The sequence below is a fragment of the Ixodes scapularis genome, unplaced genomic scaffold (assembly GCF_016920785.2).
Source record: "Ixodes scapularis isolate PalLabHiFi unplaced genomic scaffold, ASM1692078v2 PGA_scaffold1__304_contigs__length_218370807, whole genome shotgun sequence".
Classification (NCBI taxonomy): domain Eukaryota; kingdom Metazoa; phylum Arthropoda; class Arachnida; order Ixodida; family Ixodidae; genus Ixodes; species Ixodes scapularis.
Window position 1 is genome coordinate 98,078,004 of NW_024609846.1, and position 19,062 is coordinate 98,097,065.

At 42.4% G+C, this 19,062-nt stretch overlaps 1 protein-coding gene across 2 annotated transcripts; it reads right to left on the reverse strand.

Moving 5' to 3' along the window:
* Nucleotides 1-14: 14 nt before the first annotated feature.
* LOC8035847 (transmembrane emp24 domain-containing protein 6) lies at nucleotides 15-17,547 on the reverse strand. Of its 2 annotated transcripts, none has more exons than XM_029974732.3 (4): nucleotides 17,253-17,547; nucleotides 15,824-15,944; nucleotides 5,424-5,569; nucleotides 15-1,420 (listed from the first exon to the last, which is right to left on the reverse strand). In XM_029974732.3, the coding sequence occupies exons 1-4, from the start codon at nucleotides 17,442-17,444 to the stop codon at nucleotides 1,187-1,189; spliced, it is 693 nt and encodes a 230-aa protein (XP_029830592.2). In that variant the 5' UTR covers nucleotides 17,445-17,547; the 3' UTR covers nucleotides 15-1,186. The 2 variants fall into 2 exon arrangements, with proteins under 2 accessions (XP_029830592.2, XP_029830593.2); XM_029974733.3 differs by having other exon boundaries at nucleotides 16,989-17,526.
* Nucleotides 17,548-19,062: the final 1,515 nt, after the last annotated feature.

Genomic DNA, 19,062 nt, shown 5'->3' on the forward strand with positions numbered 1-19,062 from the left:
AAACAATAAAGGAAGCCACTTGAGATCACAATTTATTACAAAAAGTCAGCCAACCATGCGTCATTTCTGGAATCAAGTGCAATAGGGCTGTTTATTTTTAAACGGAATGTGTGTGGACCATGCATAAGCTTGCAAAACCATGCAGCTTAGAAGTTATTAGCAATCACAGAGCATACCTATGTCAATATCATCACAGTCAAAGGAGGCAAATTCGAAAAAGGTCTGTCTAGGGACGACCTTGCAACCCGCCATACCATCTTTGGGCATGAGTTGCACAAAATTTCTGTTCTTTGCACACAGACACAGTATGCCTACAAAATGTGAATTAAACAACATGTAGGAGCACAAACTGGTTTCATTGTACTGAATGAAATATTTAAAAGACTATGTAAGATTTAAATGCCAAACCATAAAATCAGCATACCTTTGTTTTAAAATCTAGCCCATAACAATAAAAAGGAACTGATAAAAATTATTTTTTGTTCTCGTACGTTTAAAGAAGATGAAACCATGGCCAGTGTAAAATTACAATTTTCTAGAAGCCTTCAAGCTAAAATTGTAAACATTTGACTTATACTTTGTGCCACCTCCCTATATAAAAGGAAGCGCAAGGAGTGCCAGATTGTACGAGGTCATTCAATTCCAGAATGCATTTGTGCGGTTCATTCACAACCCCTCTGGTAACCTGCAGACAATCAACAGAAAAAAGTCGCCCTAAAAAATGCCAGATGCATCATAAACATCTGGTGCCAGAACACGTAATCAATATACCACCAATGTGCAGGCATAAAAAACAAACACTCGTAGAGCATATCTTTCCTAGGCAGTAATTTACAGCAGTAATTTACAGCAGCAATATATATGAATTCTCTTTGCACAATAACGTCATGTTTGGCCATAAGCTGTCACATCCAAGAGAACCTGACACATGCCCATTGGCACCCACCGCACGCGAGAAGACAAAACCACAAATCGAGCACCATCAATCACCGGACACATGAGTCACTTTTCCTTCCAAGTACGTGGAGCCAAGGAGTAGCAACGAGAGTAGCAATGGTAACAGCAACGACAACGACCCCATTTTGTTTTGTGTGGCCATTCTCCCCATGGAAGACTCAACAAAGGTTTCCTTACTGTCCGAAAATTTGTGTCCCAAAGCATTGTTCTCAGTATTTGGGAGAGTCCATCACGCTCGTGGCTTGGACGTTGGTGTGACGTTCTTCACCTCGAAGAGCTTGCGCACAAAGTAGACCTGGATGGTGGAGGTGAGCACAACGATGGCACACTGTGCCAGGGACCAGTACTGGACGTAACGGTTGTTGCCGTCCACAATGTACCAGTCCTTGGCCATGTGTCTCCGGTTCTGGTCCTGATACTTGAGCATCTCTCCTACTTGGCCATCCACCTTTTGTAGCACGTCCTGCAAGAGTGGATGATCTTGAACTGGACCTGTCTCGTAAGACAACTCTCCACTTTACTCGAGGGAAAGCCCCCCAAGCTACTGATCCTTGGGTGGCACTTTTCGATAATCTTTAGGTGACCCAAGGCAGCAAGCGTCTGAGGCAGTGACTCCCCAACTGCGGTCTGCAAACCCCTGGCGGACCCCCACCCCCCCCGGTGTTTGTGGCAGCATTTCTGGGGGCTTCACGCTGATTTGGGGATTTTTGGACCAGGAATCTTTGCAGCTAGAAACTTACAGTACCATCTTGCTAGTTTCAAATTGTGGGTGTGTTCTTAATATACCTCCTCTCGTTGAGAAAGCACTGAGGTATTATGTTACAACTTTCATAGACTTTTGGCTGTGAGAGACCACCATGTTAGGGCTTGCTCATATGATGTCAAGGACAATATAATTGATTGATATTGAACTGGAATGATGACTTGAGCTTTTTTTTTATTTATGCCGGCATCAGTTCCCTGGCGTGTTAAACACAGGTTACACAACCTTTCACAAGATAGGACCGATTGGACCTAATCACTTTAAATAAGCATGTAAAGATATGCTTGATGTATTGTTTTTGTGCCTTTGCATGTTCGACTTCTTTTTTCACCTGCTTCCACAGTTCTTGTCGAGAAACTATTCAATGGGTTCTGCGAATGATAGACACAAAATTTGGGAAACGCTGTTCTAAAATTATCACGTCTATGGCTCATTAGATGATCTACATCATAAATAGGGTTTTGTGTTTTTGGAGTTTATTTTCCATCAAATTCAGAGGGTGTTTTTCGGAGTTTATCAAAGTTAAATTTTTTTAGATTCTCAATTTTTTTTCTAATTTAAAGTTTAATTTTGCAGCGTTTTCTATTTTTCAGAATTGAAAATAAAAAATAATTTGGTGTAAATCTGCTAGATTCAAAAGAATGTGAGTGTATTAAATAATATTTCTTCAGCTGTGTTGCTTCGATAAATGTTGATACCTTAAAATTACTTAAGGGGGGACACTACCCGGAGAAAAAAAGATTCATCAAAAAACATAGATTTTGAAAAATTACATATTTACATCCATCTACATCCAGAGAGTATTCCCAGAAATTTTCACTAGTTTACACTGCATAGTTAATTTTTTATAAATTATTTTCTGTCCACCAAAGCTAAAGGAAAGGTAGGGTTTGGAGCACTTTGAACACATTTTTCTCCGTTCCACTTTTTTGTATAAATACCATTTTAGTCAATCTATCGTTTGAGAATGGAAATACAGGCAAGGCTCGTTCTTCACTTTTCCTGACTGAAATTTAATAAGGAATGTGCCTATGGAGTTTGTTTGTCACTTTATGGATGTCTTTTATAAAAAATTTTGACATTTTGTCGGAGACACAGAAGACCAAAAAGTTGACCAATTTCGCAGAAGAGAAAATTGATAGAAATCAATTACTTTTTACAAAAACCTTTCCATAGGCGCACCTCCTAGGCATTCTGCTACATATCTAGCGAATAAAAATCTTTAATATTGTGATAGTTTTCTGAGGATAGATTAACTAAACAGTGTAGGGGTGTTGCTGATAGAAGCTGCCCTAATTTCCTTCCCAATTAACCGACAGACCTAAAATTTTGTTATGCGCCCTCTAGCATGACCACCAGCCTACCCTGTAAATTTCATTAATTTTAAGCCAAGGGTTCAAAAGTTGACCCTCCCAGGGGGTGTCTCCCCTTAACTCCTAGAAGTAGTCTCCATCAACTGGGAAGCTCGTTTTTGATCCCCATCCTATTCAATCACGCTACCCTGCGGCTGTGCGCGGGGCAGTGGTAAATTAATATAGAAGCTTCAACAATGCTCCCCCCCCCCCCCCCTTCCCCCTACTATGAAGCCTCCATGGTTCAAAGCTTTCACTGATACAAAAACACAACTAGAAACTGGAGCAGTGGTTTTACCCTGACCCAGAAGTATGATAACTTGTCCTGAATGAATTTGGACGAGCTACACGGTAACAGATAACTTGTCAATGACCCGAGATTTGAAAGGAAAACGGGTGGAATGTTCTTGGGACTATTCACCTTGTGTGCTGACCAAACTTAGTTGTATATTAGTCTTTTTTTTTTTGCACTGGAACACTAAAATTTTGAGTTTATCGGATAAATTTGAATTTACAAATTTTACCAGCGGGTGTTTTTTAGAGTTTTTCAGATTTATCTTAAAACACAGTATACTAATCATAGAGCAAAGACAAACTGGAAGAAAGAGCCAATAAAGTGCATGTTGAGTCCTTTCATTCCTCAACGATACCCCAGGGGCGCTTTAACGCACGCCTCACAGTAGCAGTGCCAGCTCCCAAAATCAATTTCGTTTTATAAAAGCAAAACCTGCTAAAACTCTCCCATATCTTGTGGCCTCACACAGTGGTCTGCTGGCTTGTTGCAGTTAAAAAAATTTGGACTGAAGGAGAACAGTAATTGGATCCCAACAGTGCAACCAGTTTTGTATTTGCAACTCCAGCCCTGCACTTTCTAATCCTTACTACGTTGTTATATCCATTAGGCAGCACAATTTTCCCTAGTACATTCTGTCAGGTGCAAATCCTTTGTTTCTCTACTTCACATGGTAGCTACTGGAAGCTGTTATTTAAATTGAAGTTTCCCACCAGCATGGGAAAACAAGCATAGGGGGCACTGGGCACTAAAATTAAACTAGAAAAAAAGTGGATGAAAATCTTGGACCCATTTTTGCATTGCAGCATGTTGCATTTTCTCAGTTATTCACCTTCTTTTCTCTGGCAATCTTCATAGCTCATTTTTTTCAACATAACTGGAAGTCAAACTATACACAGACAGTTTAAGCTACAATATTCAAAGTTTCAGGCACTTATGCACCGGAAACGTCCATTTTATTGAGGCTCATTTTAGCAAACGCTGGTTTATAGACCCCCGGGCATGAAACCCCTTTAGAGAGAAACCAGTTTAGAGAAGATGGCGACGAGCCTCCTTTCAGTGAATTTGTTTTTATGGAAGCACGATTCCGGATTGGGCGACGCAAAACCTTTGGGGGAGGGGGGCCAAGGCTTGGGTAAACATGCTTCAGTGAATCTCACGCTAGCCTTTTCTAAACAGCGTCCCCTTTTCAATAAACAGTTTCTCTCTAAACTGAGGTTCTGCTTTCTCTAAACCAAGCTTCAATAAAATGTGCCCGTTCTCTAAAACGAGTTTCAATGAAATTGCGTACGATCAACCGTAGCGAACCCCTTGTGCTCTTGCACACTTTAAGGGCTGATCAAAGCTAGGCACTTCAGAAATGCAACAGAAAATTGTCCCTAAGTATAGATGACCTCTACTTTATGCTGCCCTTTTATTTTTATTCGCTCTCAGACGTGGTGCTAACAAGATAATGAATGTGGTGACAGGTGTTAGAGGGATCATAAAACATTGGCATTTTCGCCACTCTATTCTTCCCGACTGTTCAGGGTTTACGTTTTGTTAATTTACTTACCATAGAATACCGAGCAAGCGCCCACCCAGAAGGGCGGAGATAATCTTGAGAAACTGGGGCATAGGCGCTTGTTAGGTCCGAGAGCAGGAATGCAAAAAGGCGCAGAAAGAGCAAGCGCCCACCCAGAAGGGTGGAGATAATCTTGAAAAACTGGGGGATAGGCGCCTCGGTCGGCCAGGTGTACTCTGAAGTCTGGGTTCGAAGCTTGATATGCCCTTTGCTTATTTTTTTTAGTAGCGGGAGGGTGCTTCTTGTGACCTGGGTGCAGGTTTGATGTTTTACGGCACACACTAATTCTTTCCAAATTTTTGTTTATTTACTTCAGTGTACTGAACAAGCAAGCCCTAGAATTGAGTTTTTAGTTTTGTCATGCTGACGACACCTTTTGTGTGTATCAGCTGACTCTTCTTTATTAAAGCTCCCTCCATGCCAAAAGCTTGGTGCAGCCATCTGCAGCCAGCATTTGTACAAAACAAACAAAATTATTAGGTTGCATATACTTACAGTGAAGTTGTTGACTGTCACGCCAAGAGCCTCAATCTCCTGGACGTATGACTCCCACTTGTCTCTCTTGAAGGAGTTGAAGTACAAGCTCACCAGTTTTGCCGCAAAGTGGGACATAGAGTTGTCGATGCACAGCTGGTAGAACCCTGCAACGATGCAGGCACAAGATTTGCAATCACTAAATCAGGACATTCTGCCTGAATGGGAAAATCTAAAAGCTCAGGCCTATGTTTATAGGCATGGAGATTAGAGAGCCATCTATTTTTACATTTCCTTATTAACATCTGATGAATTAACTCTCATAACATTTCATTTTTCAAGGGCCGGCGGACTTTTAAGAAAAACGTCTGTGCCTTACTGTGGAAGTGATAAATAGGAAGGCAAAAATGACAAAAGGTTCAAAGGGAGAGTTGGGGCCTGTTCATTTTATTTTTCCAGTGTATTTTCTTGAAGTTGTGTAAGGTTTGCCTGTCTTGCTTTCAATTTTGCATGGCCAAGTTTATTCATAAATTGCCACTTGAAATGGAGTGACTGGCACCATTCTAAAAGGGACACTGACAGGGTGTTTATGCTCGCCGAGGTTTTTATTTGAGCATGACCTCTAAGAGCCCAACTACCCTGAACACAATTTGCGGCTCGAAATTCGTATTCTTTCCGCCCGAAAACCGCCGGTCAAGAATTGGTTGGTTTCAGGCGCGCTCACTTTCTTTTCTAAAATCACAAGCCATTCGAACTGATGAATGCGAAATATATTCAGAGTCGTGGGTCACCTAATGCACACATTCAATATTAGATATAAAAAAAAATATGGACCCCATTTTTTGGCTTCTAGGAAGCTGCAAATAAGTTGATCGAAAAACATTGTTGTACAAATCGCAGAAAGTAGATGTATACGTCATTCTCAATACGGCGATATATCATGGGCTGGACCACACGATGGCGACGCAAGAGGAACCAACGTTGCGACGGACGTGGGACCGCTACTTCAGACTGTGGTTCGTGATACCAACCAATCGATCTTCAAGCACAGAACAGTGAGGGGAAGGGAGGGGATATAAGTGCAAAACGATCTCACGACAAACGGTTCAAGCAACTTCCTCATTGTCGTCGTCTGCACACGCCGGAGAAGCGGAGTAACGGAAAAAAAAACTGGGTAGGGAGCGATAGCCACGTGACTTCCTGCAACTCTCTCCTTCGAACCTTCAAGCACATGTTTCGGTTTTGAGCAGTTGTGTTTTTATGTGGCTCTGTAGAAAATATTGATTGAGTAGTCTTCTGACACCCTACTAAATCACCTGGCAAAAAATTTGAAAATATTGGGAAAAATATTGGGGAATGTCTTTTTAAAGGGACATTGACACTACCCAGAAATGCTTTCTTTTTTTTCTTTTGGCAGGTAATTTAATATGGTGTCAGGAGACTACCCAACTAATATTTTGCTGCAGAGTCATGTCCAATTTTTAATAAAGCCAAAAAACTCATTTGCCCGAAACTGAAACCAAAACACGAGCACGGAAGCTCATGGCTAGAACTCGCATAACTACACCTGACCAATTTTTTTTTCTGCGCTTCTTTGGCATGTGTGTGAAGCAGACGAAAACAGCGACGAAGTTGCGTGTATCATTTGTCTTACGACTGTTTCGCATTTCCATTCCTTGCGCTCTACGTTCTCCGCTTGAAGATTGATTGGCCGGTACCACAAACGACAGTTCCGAAGTAGCGACCCCATGTCCGTTGCAACGTTGGTCCGTCGTGCAGCACCATCACGTCCAGCCCGCGGTATGTCGCCATATTGAGAATGACGTGTAAATGTGCTTCCTGTGATCTGTGTAACTTTTTCTTTCTTTCCACTCAACATATTTTTAGCTTCTTGGAAGCCACAAAAATGGGGTTTGTATTCTTTTCTATTTTTAATATTGAATGTGGGCCTTAGATGACCCCCGACTTTGAATATATTTGGTATGCATAGTTTGAATGCCACGTGACCATAGAAAAGAGAGTGATCGCCACTGAAACTGGCCAATTCTCGACTGGCTGTTTTCAGGCGGAATCCTCATCAATTGTATCTCATTAGCCAACTCGAAGCTGTCCAAAATCGCGCCACTCGTTTTATTACTCGCGATTATTCTCGAAAAAGCATTTCCTGTCTAAAACAGTCCATATCTCTCCATACACTAGAAACTCGTAGAAAAAACGAACGGCTCTCTTTTATGCACAGACTATACTACAACCCATGGTCACCAAAAACATTCATTTTCCCGGCTCATCATATTTCCTCTCGCCTAGATCATCAATGTAAAGTCGAATTCATTTTCTCTAGAACTAACGCCTACAAATACTCACCTCTCCCTCTATGCATTTCTGAATGGAATAGCATGCCCTCAAGCCTGGTGACGATACGTGACCATAACCATTTTACGCAGAAGCTTGTTAAGTTGTTTGAGTGATCTCTGTATAATAATGCTTTCTCATTGTTCTCATACAATGTTTTCCCAAATTTTTGTGAATTTGATGTACCCCCCTTATGTAATGCCTCACATAGAGGCCCTTAAGTTAATAAAATGAAATGAAATGCAAAAAAAAGAAAACTAATTTCGAGCCACAAATTATGATCTGGGTAGTTGGGCTCTCATACGTCATGTTCAAAGTAAAACCTCGGCGAGCATAAATACCCTGTCAGTGTCTCTTTAGTTCTTCACAGCCATCATTTATTGTCCCACTCTCTTGTCACTTCAGAACTGTTGCAAAACCTATGGTGCCATCTAATGAGATTTTTTTTTTTTTTTAAGCTAGCCCTCGCAATTTCTAAATATGATAAGGGCATCTGGCCTCAGAAACACTAAATGTTACGATCAGAAAGCACCCATTAAATATTCATACCTGATGGGTATTAATGTTTAATGAATTATGAACATGCCTAGGTGAATGCTTGATGGCAATGGCGTAGCCAGGGGGGAAGTTTATGGGGCTTCAGACCCCCCCCCCCCTCTTCCCAAAATCCAGCAGACCCTATTCACGTCTCCAACTCGTTGCTCGCCCTTCTACGGCAGAAAACAGGAGGCGCTCTAGTGAGGGTCCCTCGGTTTTCCTGCTCAGCAGGCATGGTGGAACAGCTCGCTATCATAGCTCGCAAAAGGTCATTTCCAAATGCAAACAACACTTCACTGTCCCAATGTAGAGCTGCAGCTGGTATGGAATTGTACTTTGCTTCAGAGTTTTAATACGACGTATAGAAGAAGCAAACGCAAGCAGTGTGCGTTTGCGTTAGAGTTGCTTGCATGCTGCACGCTGCAGATACGCGTCGTCACCATGCTCCAAACCAAGACCGCAATTTTGGGCTCTCCGCACGCGCAGTGTGAAACATGCAATGCTGATGGAAACGCAAAGTGCTTGCGTTCGCTCGTATATGCAATATTAAAAGGAAAATCCACAGAGTCGGCTCTGTTGAACATAAAGGAAAAAATAATAAGTAATATGGAGTCTCGCCTTTACACACTCGGTATATTTTTAGACTTTCGCAAAGCGTTCGATTCTATAAAGCATGACATTCTTATAGGAAAATTACCACGGAATGGAGTAAGGGGAATAGCTCTTAACCTTATCAAAAACTATTTATTTGATAGAATTCAATTGACTGTCCTGAATGGTTTTAAATCGCAGATTTCCCCCGCATACAGTACGGTGTTCCACAAGGTTCCATCCTTGAACCTTTGTTATTCCTAATATATATAAATAATATTGTTAACGTGCCGCTTACTCCCTATATTATATTGTATGCTGATGATACTAACGTATTCTTTTCCGGAGATAATCTGCAAGAGCTTGAAGAAACTGCAAATAGCTGGCTTAATGAACTATCTGTTTGGTTAGAGCCTAATCAGCTAGAATTAAACACAAAGAAAACAAACTATGTACTATTTAGATCAAAGAACAAACCATTACACTATAAACCACATATCCACTTTCTAAATTCAACAATAGATTCTACTACAGCACACGAATTTCTTGGAGTATGGTTTGAGGAGTTTTTAGGTTGGACAAATCATCTAAACAATCTAAGATGTAACATCTCACGTTCAATTGGAATGCTGCGCAAACTAAGGGAATTACTACCATACTGGATCACACTAAATCTGTACTACACTCTTGTATATTCTCGGTTACAATATTGTCTTTTAGTGTGGGGCACAACAATGAAAACAAACACTGAGAAAATATTCCTTTTACAAAAGAAGGTTGAAGAATTATTGACAATTTAGGCTACATCGAACATACTGCACCCTCATTCGAAAAATACAAGTTACTGCCAATAGAACATATCCTTTCTCATAAATTGGCGATCATGATTTTTGATCAGATCAAGCATGATGAGACACATTTCCTTGATACTTATCTTCATAAACCTGCGGAATACGATCTCAGGCGTACCAATTATACAAAACCAAATGTTAGAACTAACTATGGAACTCAAAAACTAGATTACCAAATTCCTAACCTACTAAATAAACACCCAAGCATCGTACAAATAGCACAGCAGTGTAGAACAATCCATGCGTTCAGAAAAAGTCAAAACATATTTCCCTGAAGGCGATCGCCTGCCTTAGATTATTGTAAGAAAATGTAACTTTTATATGTTCTTATTGCAAATATAGTGCCTTTAATATGTCTTTCTTTCATGGTGTTATGAAGTGTTGTGATGTGTTATTGTCACACATGCTTTGGATGATTTTGTTGATAATGACGATGTTAATGTCAATTAATACAATTTTCTCTTGTTTTTGTTTCTTTTCTTTCTTTTTTTTTGGGGGGGGGCGGGGGGGGGGGGGGCGGGGGTTTATTTGACGCATTGCTTATGTTCATATGTTTATATGGATGATATTGATCGGAATGGTTTACTGATGCATATGTTTATTTCGATTTTGTTGCTAAATTATTGTATGCTGTTTCTGTTGACTGCTATAAGCGGGGGGAAGGAGGGGGGGGGGGGGCTGGCGGTTTTTTTGCCTTCTTTTGCTGCGGCCCCCCAGACATATGTATGACACATGTATGTCTGAAATACCTAAACTATTCTATGCTATTCCATTCTATTCTACTGGTTCACCAGTTTCCAGTGCCAACGAAAGCGGGTAGGCATTCCTTCGAACTGGAAAGGTTGAGATTGGCAGAACGACAGCGCATATAAAATAAAAAAAGTAAAAATTCTGAAAAGCTTGTAACTAAAAAAAATCTATTGTTTTTTTATTGTTATTATTTGGATTAAAAGTGTTGCCGATTGACAAAAGTCGCGACTTTGATAGCAGCATACGCTTTACCCACAATTAATGTAATTTTACATGGATTTCTTAGATTAGCTAGAATGTTTTCATTGATTTTATACTACAATAAAATGCTTAGATGGGCCAGTTGGTACATCATGGGAAATAAGTGCCAAAGAACAGGGACAAAGAGTAGAATAACAACCACACAGGGTGCACTCTCAACTGAATTTATTAGGAAAAAAACACAAACTTATATACCAACGGGAGCACCACCATCAGACACCACACGTCACATTAGTCCCCGCCCAGACCAGGTTTCAAATATTCAAACTCATCCGTGGACAGAGCCAGAGATGTATCGCTAACGCATTTTTCACCCCTAGTTTTAATCTCAAATGCCCCGTGAAGCTCGCGTGACACTTTGTTTTTGTAATTTGCCAATATTTTAGTGCTGTCAAATGACAGGGCGCAAGCACATCTGTTGCAATGTACAGCCAAATGCCCTGACGGTGTGGTTCTAGTTGAAGCGGCGTGCTCGCGGACCCGATCATTGATACATCTTTCAGTTTGCCCTACATAGCTTAAACCACACGTCACTGGGATTTCGTAAACGACGGTGGTTTTGCAATCAGTGCATTTATTCCTATGCTTGGTATTTCCTACGCTTGGTAAAAGGGGGTTTCCCAACGAGCTCATTGGTCGAAGTGGCTGGGAGCTTGATAAAGAAGTTCAAGGGGACGTAGAATCCACCGCGCAAAAAGAGCAACATAGGGCCTGTGGTGATACCATATATGCATGGTGTCTCACATAATCTTAAGAAGGTGGCTGGGCGCTATGATGTCCCGGTCGTATTTTCAGCGCCTAACAAAATGTTGCGATTATGCAGGAGAATCAATGACCCCCAACCAACAAAAGACCCGTCCAATACCAAGCACAGGAATAAATACACTGATTGCACAACCGCCGTCGTTTACGAAATCCCAATGATGTGTGGTTTAGGCTATGTAGGGCAAACTGGAAGATGTATCAATGATCGGGTCTGCGAGCACGCCGCTTCAACTAGAATCGCACCATCAGGGCATTTGGCTGTACATTTTAACAGATGCGCTTGCACCCAGTCATTTGAGAGCACTAAAATATTGGCGAAGTACAAAAACAAAGTGTCACACGAGCTTCACTAGGCATTTGAGATTAGGAGTAGGGGTGAAAAATGCATTAGCGATACATCTCTGGCTCTGTCTACTTATGAGTTTGAATATTTGAAACGTAGTCTGGGTGGGGACTAACATGACGTGTGGTGTCTGATGGTGTGCTCCCGTTGGTATATAAGTTTGTGTTTTTTCCTAATAAATTCAGTTGAGAGTGCGCCCTGTGTGTTTGTTATTCTACTCTTTGTCCCTGTTCTAAAATGCTTATTTCCCAAGATTTTATACTATTTTCACTTTATAACTTGTTAATTAAAAATGCTGCAATTGACACCAGTGATGATAATTTACGCACTTTTGATTTCCATACTTGTTTGCACGTTTGAAATTATATTACAGCTTGAAAAATTATGTATTAGATATCTTAAATGTACTCCAATTAATAATACAAATTGCGGCAATGTAGGCCTTGAATTGGCGACGAGCGCGACCGAAAGCGTCGCTGTGGTAGGCCTTCCACGATTGGCCGAACGCTGACTTATGACGTCGGAAAGGGTATATCATCGACGGAAATAAGAGGAATGAAAGAACTTTAATTTTGACGGTGTTGGCAGTGTTCCTTTGAGAGCGCAATGATTTCAAGCTTCCACCATGCTATTTACAAACACCATCTAACTTGTTGTTTGCAAGGTAATGATGTCACAAGGGGGAACCGTAGGAGGGTGCCACCATAACTTCTCGCAGCTAATAAAGGCCGTTTAACCATAATACTTGTCGTTCCAGAAAGGTTTCATTTTGTTTTCTTTATAGCATATAAAAAACTCTGATATCTTTATCATCAAAAAGAAAGAGTCAAACACTGGATATAATATAAGATCCTATATGTATCATGCTTAGCTATAAAAACGCGCACACACTTCTGCTGTCTGACTCGGGTTCCGCTATGATGGTAGACAGAAAAGAACACGATGTACATATAAAACCACAATGGGCATTTCATATGTACGTCACGAGGTATACTGCGCTTTCATATGTATGTCAAGTTCTTTTCTGTCTACCATATCGTCTCATAGTCTACGAGTTTACTTTTTCAGTGTAACTTCGCAGTGCAGTATACCTCATAATGTTAAACCAACCAGCCCAAATCCAAGCATTGTTAGTCGGACTCCGTCTTCGGGTTTTTCGTTGCGAGAACAGCATTCCTTAATTTATATGTTTTGCAAACATATTTTAGACTCATCACATGTGGCATTATTTTGTAAAATTTGGATTGATACTGTTATTCTTGTGCGGGGAATAATGTTAAAGCAAATAATCATCTGAATACAAAAAAAAAAACATTGAAAGGTGCACAGTGTATTATTTCACAGGACAGTTATCTGAGCAAGAAAAGGCAGCAAGAACACACAAATATCAGCACTGATCTTGTTCAACGAATACAATATTTTATGTTACCTCTAAGGTGTACGGAATACCCTGTCTTAAAGGGACACTGAAGTCTCCAAAAGTGCCTGGATAGGACACGTATATCACAAAATAAAGTTTCCGCGGACAACTTCTTTAGCTCAATAATTACGCTGTGAGTAACATCGAGTTAGGAAAGAATCCGTAATTAACACCTGTACCAAGAAATTAGATCCAAAATAGAGGTTAGTTTCGGTTTCATTCCAGAACTAAAACGTGCCTCCTGGATAAAAGATACACTAAACATTGTTTTTGTTTTCAGGATAAAGACGTGACCTGCACTTATAACACCCTAGCTTCCTCGTATAAGCGGGAATAATTTGTGTTGCTCGGCGAAGCCAGCACACTAGACAAGCTCGGCAACTGGTATACCGGCACGCATCTCCGACCCTATCTATAACCGCCATTTTGGAAAACGAGTGGTGCCACCTATAGTGAATTGGAGTCGTGAATAATATACACATGCATTTTGACCCCTTCCCCCCCTCAGCACCCCAAGTCACGACATCCCAGCCACCTCAGCCACCGCCCCCCTTCCCTTCCCTTCCCTTCCCTTCCCTTCCCTTCCCTTCCCTCCCCCCTGCCAGAAAGATTCCTGGCTACGCCACTGCCTGATGGGTATTCACCCAGGCATGTTCATAACTGTATGGTCCTTCCAATTGGTGATCTCTACTTGGAGCAATGCTTGGTAAGGGTATTTATATAAAACAAAATATATACAATAAACTTCAGCTCCATTTTTCAAAGTTAGACTTTGGAAGTAATCAGAATTCTTAAAAAGCATCTCGGTTCTTTCTTCTTTTTGGCAGCGGGAGTAAAATACACGTTTATGGCAGGAAGTGTGGCAGGGGGATCTATGTGGTTTGTTTCTTGGCTAGAAAAAAAGAAGCAGCTAAATCTGTAATTAGCTACAGACAAGGCCACAAATGGTATATAATTTTGTCATTTTCAGTGAGCTCGCAAATTTGGGGTTTACGTGCCAAACCAAGGAAGGGCATCTAGCACGCTTTAGCGGAGAGAGAAGTGAGGAATAATTGTAACCACCTGGGGATCTTTTGACATGCAACTGAAGTCTTGCTTACACGGCGTCTTCTGCGAAATAAGCATCCGTCAGAATGGTGGGGTTTTTATCCTTTTCTATTTTTAATATTGAATGTGTGCCTTAGATGACCCCCGACTTTGAATATATTTAATAGACACAGTTTGAACGCCACGTGACCATGGCCTCCATCAGAATGTTGGCACCCCGGCTTCATACTTAAATCAGACATCACTTGACCTTGACAAGCCAGTAATAAAGATGCACATACAGTACATGTCTTGTTTCAGCATAATTTGGCAAAGGGCGAAAGCTCCGGCTCTAGCTGCTAGTCAATCAGAGCGACAGAGTGAAGCATGCGACAGCTTTGTACAGGACAAATGAATTAATTACGGCAGTAAATTGTCATGGGCCTTGCTCCGGCATTCTAATTGGCTTGCCAGGACCATAGCTTTCACCTTTTGCCAAGTCAGGCTTGAACCAAGTATAGTAGACCTATTTCACCCCTTCCACCTAAACAAAATATGAACTTGCACTTCATAAAAGTGTCTAAACCAGTGTGCAATACAATGAATGACATTGTCCTGGCCGTTCCTGGACGACAAGAAAAGAAGGAAGAGGACAAGAAGGCACTGGCAAAATGCGCGTAAGCGGGAATGGCGCGCCAAAGGATTCGAGATCAACAGAGCTCGGAGCAGCTCCGTCGACAAGCTAGGGGTCCGGGCACCCCAACGACTTCTGTCGGGTGCCAAGGCACCGAGAGGCTCAGCACTGCTCTCTCCCAAGCGGTCCAGGCGCCGACCTGCCAGAGGCCGACTCTACTGTGCGGGAGGAAATCAGCAACAAAAACCACCACCTCTACAAGGCTCTGACGCGTCATCGCACTCCAGATGGTTTACCGCGCGACGAATGACATTCACAGCCCTCCCTCCGCTTGCCATTAACAACACCAATCCAGCTGCCAACATCATTTGACCAAGACTCTAAACTTCCAAATCTTGAGAACTGACGCCCTATTACCTATTCTTCGACTGACTGATGTATATGTCACCCAGTGTAAATACCTTTATTTTCTTTTATTCTAGAGCTAATGCTTTCCTAATATATACAGGTGTCTCGTATGATTCCTTCCATCAGTAATCACAAACAACATCAGAGACATTATTTGAGAGTAAAACACTTTAGTATGTAATAAACAATAGGGTCAAACAGGATAGTGATACAATTTAATAAAATTCTGGAGCCTAAATGCAATGCCGGATACTGCAACACTGGAAGAAAGCCCTTAATAGGGACAGCTGAACAATTTTGATGGAACACAAAGATATGAAATTGACAAAGACACTGCAGCAGTGTCTTCGTTCATGGCTTACCTTACGGTTTTGTCAAACTTATTCAACTGTAACAAAGCATATGAGCCAACCAGCTCTTCAACTAAAGCCAGTAACAAAGAAAGCCCTAGTTTTAGAAGTCTTGGGATGACATTGAACATACCTGTTGTGGTGGCAGAGGTTTCCTCATATTCGGCTGATGGCCGCCACTGGTAAGGCAACACGTGCTGTCCATTGGGGTGCCTAACCGCAAAGCCCGCTTGTCCATCACCACCCCTCAGTACCTGGAGGTAAGGTTTCAAATATCCGATGTCAGCCAATGAAAGGGTCTGGGTGGCACAGATTTCTCCACAAATACTGAGACATGTACTGTAGGAAGATGTCCCACCCAAACATTACAGTGCAACTATTTACCTGTGATCAGCACCCATTTATTTTTTGTTGGCTGTGTAAACTTGCTTAGATATGGTGAAGGCTAAATCGTTTATGAAGATTTCTCGCACGACTATATATTCTTTCTGCCAAGTAGACTTCCCCGAGAAATCTGTCTATTTATAAAAAAGAGCAAAGGTCGACACACTGGAGATCAAACCGTGATTGTGCTACGTATAAAAACACCACAAAAACAAAAAAAGAAGTTGGTGGAAGTTTAACATGGCATACGTGTAGCAAGCTGTTTGATGTGTGCTATCAGTTTGTGTGTGTGTGTGTGTGCGTGTGCACGTTATTTTAGAGTCTTGTCTTAGGATCTTGTCTCACTAAAGAGACAACCACATACACATATATATATATATATATATATACAAACTGATCACACACATCAAACACAGCTTGCTACACATACACCATGTTAAACTTCCACCAACTAGCCCAGATCTACTTTGTTACCTTGCTAGCAGCCCCTCTTTTTTAAGCTTGGGGCCACGAAATATCTTTATGAACATCTGGTACTGCAGCAGATGGTTCGGGTCACTTTAAAGCCCATACTGTTTTGACGTGCTGGAGGCACTAAAAGCTTCACTCCTAAGTGTACCAAACTTTGGAAATCAGTCTGAATGGAAAATTGCTTTTTTTTTTCTTCTTTCTTTTAACAACTCATTAGTCTGTCGAACGTTAGAACAGTGAATGGTTACAGTTTTGCCACGTATAGTTCTGGCGGATTACGTCTATTGCGAGCAAACTGGTTCGACAAGCGCTTCGCTGGCAGGGAGCCGAAGCTGAGCACGCGACGACATATCGCCCAACCGCATCTTACAAACGCGTCGTTTTCCACCGTGGCAATGACCGTGGCACATATTCCGTTACGCGAGTGAATGACACCGACGCACGCCGGCTACCACCGAGCACCCAGCTTCGTCGAAATGCACGCCGCCGCAAGTAGGCTTCGAAACGAAGGAAAGATCCGGTTTTCGGGCTCGCATCCCCAAGCGTGGAGCGGTCGTCGAAGTGGCAACGTGTTGTCGCTTCTCAGATGCACAAAAAGCGCAGCACTTGCACGATGACGGCCGTCGTATACCGCTCGAAAGAAGCGCCGTATGCCGCGGTTCGGCCGTCAACAACAAACAGCGGCCAGCTGATGAGAGGCCCGTCACCTGGTAGGCCACGTAGACCGATGCCCCCGCCTCGACGTTTTGATAGAAGCACTCCTCCTTGCCAGCGTCGACGTGCAGCTTAAATTCGAAAGAGGTGCCTAGCGACGGTTCCGAAATGTAAGAATCGGCCGATGTGTGGACCGCTAACGTCGTGAAGAGGAGTGCAGCGGCTGCCACACGGTTTATGCCCATTTCGTTGAACTTTGCCGCCGCTTTCCTCGCACGACACAGAGATGCACGTTGCACCAGTTGCACTTGTGAGGTGTGGTTGACTCTTTCCACCTTTCCACTCGGGACAGATGGCGCTCTGCGCGCTCTGAGTCAAAGCTCTACAGGTGGACAAACGCAACCACACTGTTTTTAATATTTGGGGTGTAGCTTGCGCTACCTCATTTATGTCGCAACAACTTCAAAACATGGTTATATATATATATATTTTTTTTCTTTAAGATCCAGCGTCTTGCCAGGGTATCGACATTGTTAATGGTACTCAAATATATATATAATATAGTATTTTAAAGCATTCTTTATTTCAATGATTTGTGAGTTACGGTTACGCGCGGCCCGCTCCCGCAAGTGAAGCCACCGGACGCAATGCTGGGATCCGATTTGCGGTTTTGCCAGCGTTTGGCTGCGGTTTTCTAGCGTGCTGTAAACACGTTTTCTACTCGTTCGTCGTCATTCGCCGAAGAAGCTTTTTTTAAGATTCTGTGTACTGTTGAGACTTGCCGTTGTGAGCACGTGGAAAATTTTACGAAATCGTAGTGTCGCAGGAAAAACGCACAACTCGTCGACAGCAAGATTCGCCGGTCTGACGGCGTGTTCAAAGCTTCCCTGGCACGCCGAAGTGCCGTGTGTCTGCCTTCGCACGCTTGGATACCAACAAGGGCAATGTGCGTGAGGCCGTGCGTATATAAAGGTACAAATCGTCGAAAGCAAGTGTCGTCGGTCTCGCGGCGCGATCAAAGCTTCCTTAGGACGCCGAGTGCTGCATCTTTGTGCCTTCGCACGCTTGGATACCGATCAAGAATCGGCGCCGCACAAAGTTCTGAACGTGTGTCGCGCGTAGATGCCTTTAGATATCATTTATATATATATAAATCGGCCACGGAGTTCTTGGTCGTCCAGCTGTTCCGGTGAGTTGCTATCAATAAAAGGGGGGGAGAGGGGTTTGATCTGTACGTGTTCTTATGCGCTATTAACCATGGCTATGTTCCAAATCTACTATAATGGATCACATGGGAGCACGAATAGAGCAAAGCTGTGGAGCAAGAAGGGTTTTCGAAGGCAAAAGTACAAGACGGCGAGAATGAAAATCTTTGAAGCGCGGCCCATATGGTCGTGTACAATCTGTTGACCAATCACAATTAGGCGAGCCGCGCTCAAACGTCAAGTGCAATTAAGTAGGTTGATAATGAGCCAGCACTGATCAGTGATGAGGAGCTGTTTTGCGCTGTATACTGTAAATCGTCTAAGGACGAAAAAAAGACGTACCTTCTTCCCCTCTTCCATCGCTACAGGACGCTGGAATAAGCTCGTTTCTGGACCGCGAGTGCCGCAAGCATACAGTCGTCAGAGTAAAGTAAGACGCTGATCCAGAGGCAAATGCGGCTTCACGCACATTGCACACGCAAAACACATTCACACGGCGTCGATTCTTGGTCGGTATCCAAGCGTGCGAACTGCGAAGGCAGAGATACGACACTTCGGCGTGCCAAGGAAGCTTTGAATACGCCGCCAGACCGGCGAAACTTGCTTTCGACGAGTTGTGCCTTTTTTGCTGCAGTAATGCGCCTTCGTAAAATTTTCT

Excerpts from the sequence above, each read along its gene's own strand:
- LOC8035847 (XM_029974733.3), bottom strand. The coding sequence starts at position 17,444 with ATGGGCATAAACCGTGTGGCAGCCGCTGCACTCCTCTTCACGACGTTA. Across the intron at positions 5,570-15,823 it reads AACCTCTGCCACCACAACAG|GGTTCTACCAGCTGTGCATC; the intron begins GTATGTTCAATG and ends GCATCGTTGCAG. Across the intron at positions 1,421-5,423 it reads TGACAGTCAACAACTTCACT|GACGTGCTACAAAAGGTGGA; the intron begins GTAAGTATATGC and ends CCACTCTTGCAG.